The following is a 762-nucleotide window of genomic DNA, read 5'->3' as shown; positions in this document are numbered from 1 at the left end:
GCAGTATCCCCAGTTGCTGGTGCAAACAGCTTGGTGGGACAGGAGATGCCCCCATGGCTCAACCATGAAACGCCCTGGGCTAAATATGAGGAGGCAACAGGGAGAATCAGAGCAGAAATGGGACCGCAGCTGTCACCCTCACAATGGCTTGATGTCCCCTAACCAAAGGCAGCCACAGGCTCAGCATGTCCAGCTGCAACAGCCCTCCATCCTCCCGTTACCCTCTGCAGACACAGAAGGGCTTCAACCAGCACAGCTCCTCTCACCCATGCCGTGAAGAGCCTGTTTCTCTCCACAGACCATCAAGAGCATTTGGACAACCATGCCAGCAGGCAAGGCTGCTCAAGGGAGGCAAACCTGGCCTTGCTGACGTGCTGCCACCCTAGCCTTGCCCCGGGGAGCCCTGCAGCACCCTTCCCAGCACCCCTGCCAGCCCATCTTGCAGCCCCTTTCCCAGCCCCCCTGCCCCACTCTCCCTGCCAGCCCGTCTGTCCCACACATATCCCCTCCTCCCAACACGGACACAGCAGCTCCTCAGTCCCCTTCCCTGCTCCAGCCCTGCAGCTCCCAAGCACTGACCAGCCCTGTGCAGCCACACGCTGCCACTCGCCATGTGTGGAGCAAGGGACAGAGCCCGAGGGATGAGAGAGTGAAGGTTGAGGATTTGGGGATGAACACAGAGGCAATGCTGGCTGCTCAAGCCACAGGCTGCTCGCCAGGCTCCAGTGAGAGGGTCCTCTGTGCAGCTGAAGCCCATGGGTG

At 60.8% G+C, this 762-nt stretch overlaps 1 protein-coding gene across 1 annotated transcript in view; it reads left to right on the top strand.

Moving 5' to 3' along the window:
- The window catches only part of LOC104528648 (green-sensitive opsin), a 5,235-nt gene that overhangs the window by 2,774 nt on the left and 1,699 nt on the right, over window positions 1-762 (top strand). Inside the window, exon 2 of the mRNA XM_010172709.1 lies at window positions 1-3. This exon is cut by the window's left edge and continues 178 nt beyond it. Within this exon, the coding sequence (XP_010171011.1) occupies window positions 1-3 (3 nt within the window). The remainder of the gene's footprint in view (window positions 4-762) is intronic.

Source organism: Antrostomus carolinensis, unplaced genomic scaffold (genome assembly GCF_000700745.2).
Source record: "Antrostomus carolinensis isolate BGI_N321 unplaced genomic scaffold, ASM70074v2 scaffold20787, whole genome shotgun sequence".
Taxonomy (NCBI): domain Eukaryota; kingdom Metazoa; phylum Chordata; class Aves; order Caprimulgiformes; family Caprimulgidae; genus Antrostomus; species Antrostomus carolinensis.
This window is presented reverse-complemented; position numbering and strand designations above follow the sequence as displayed.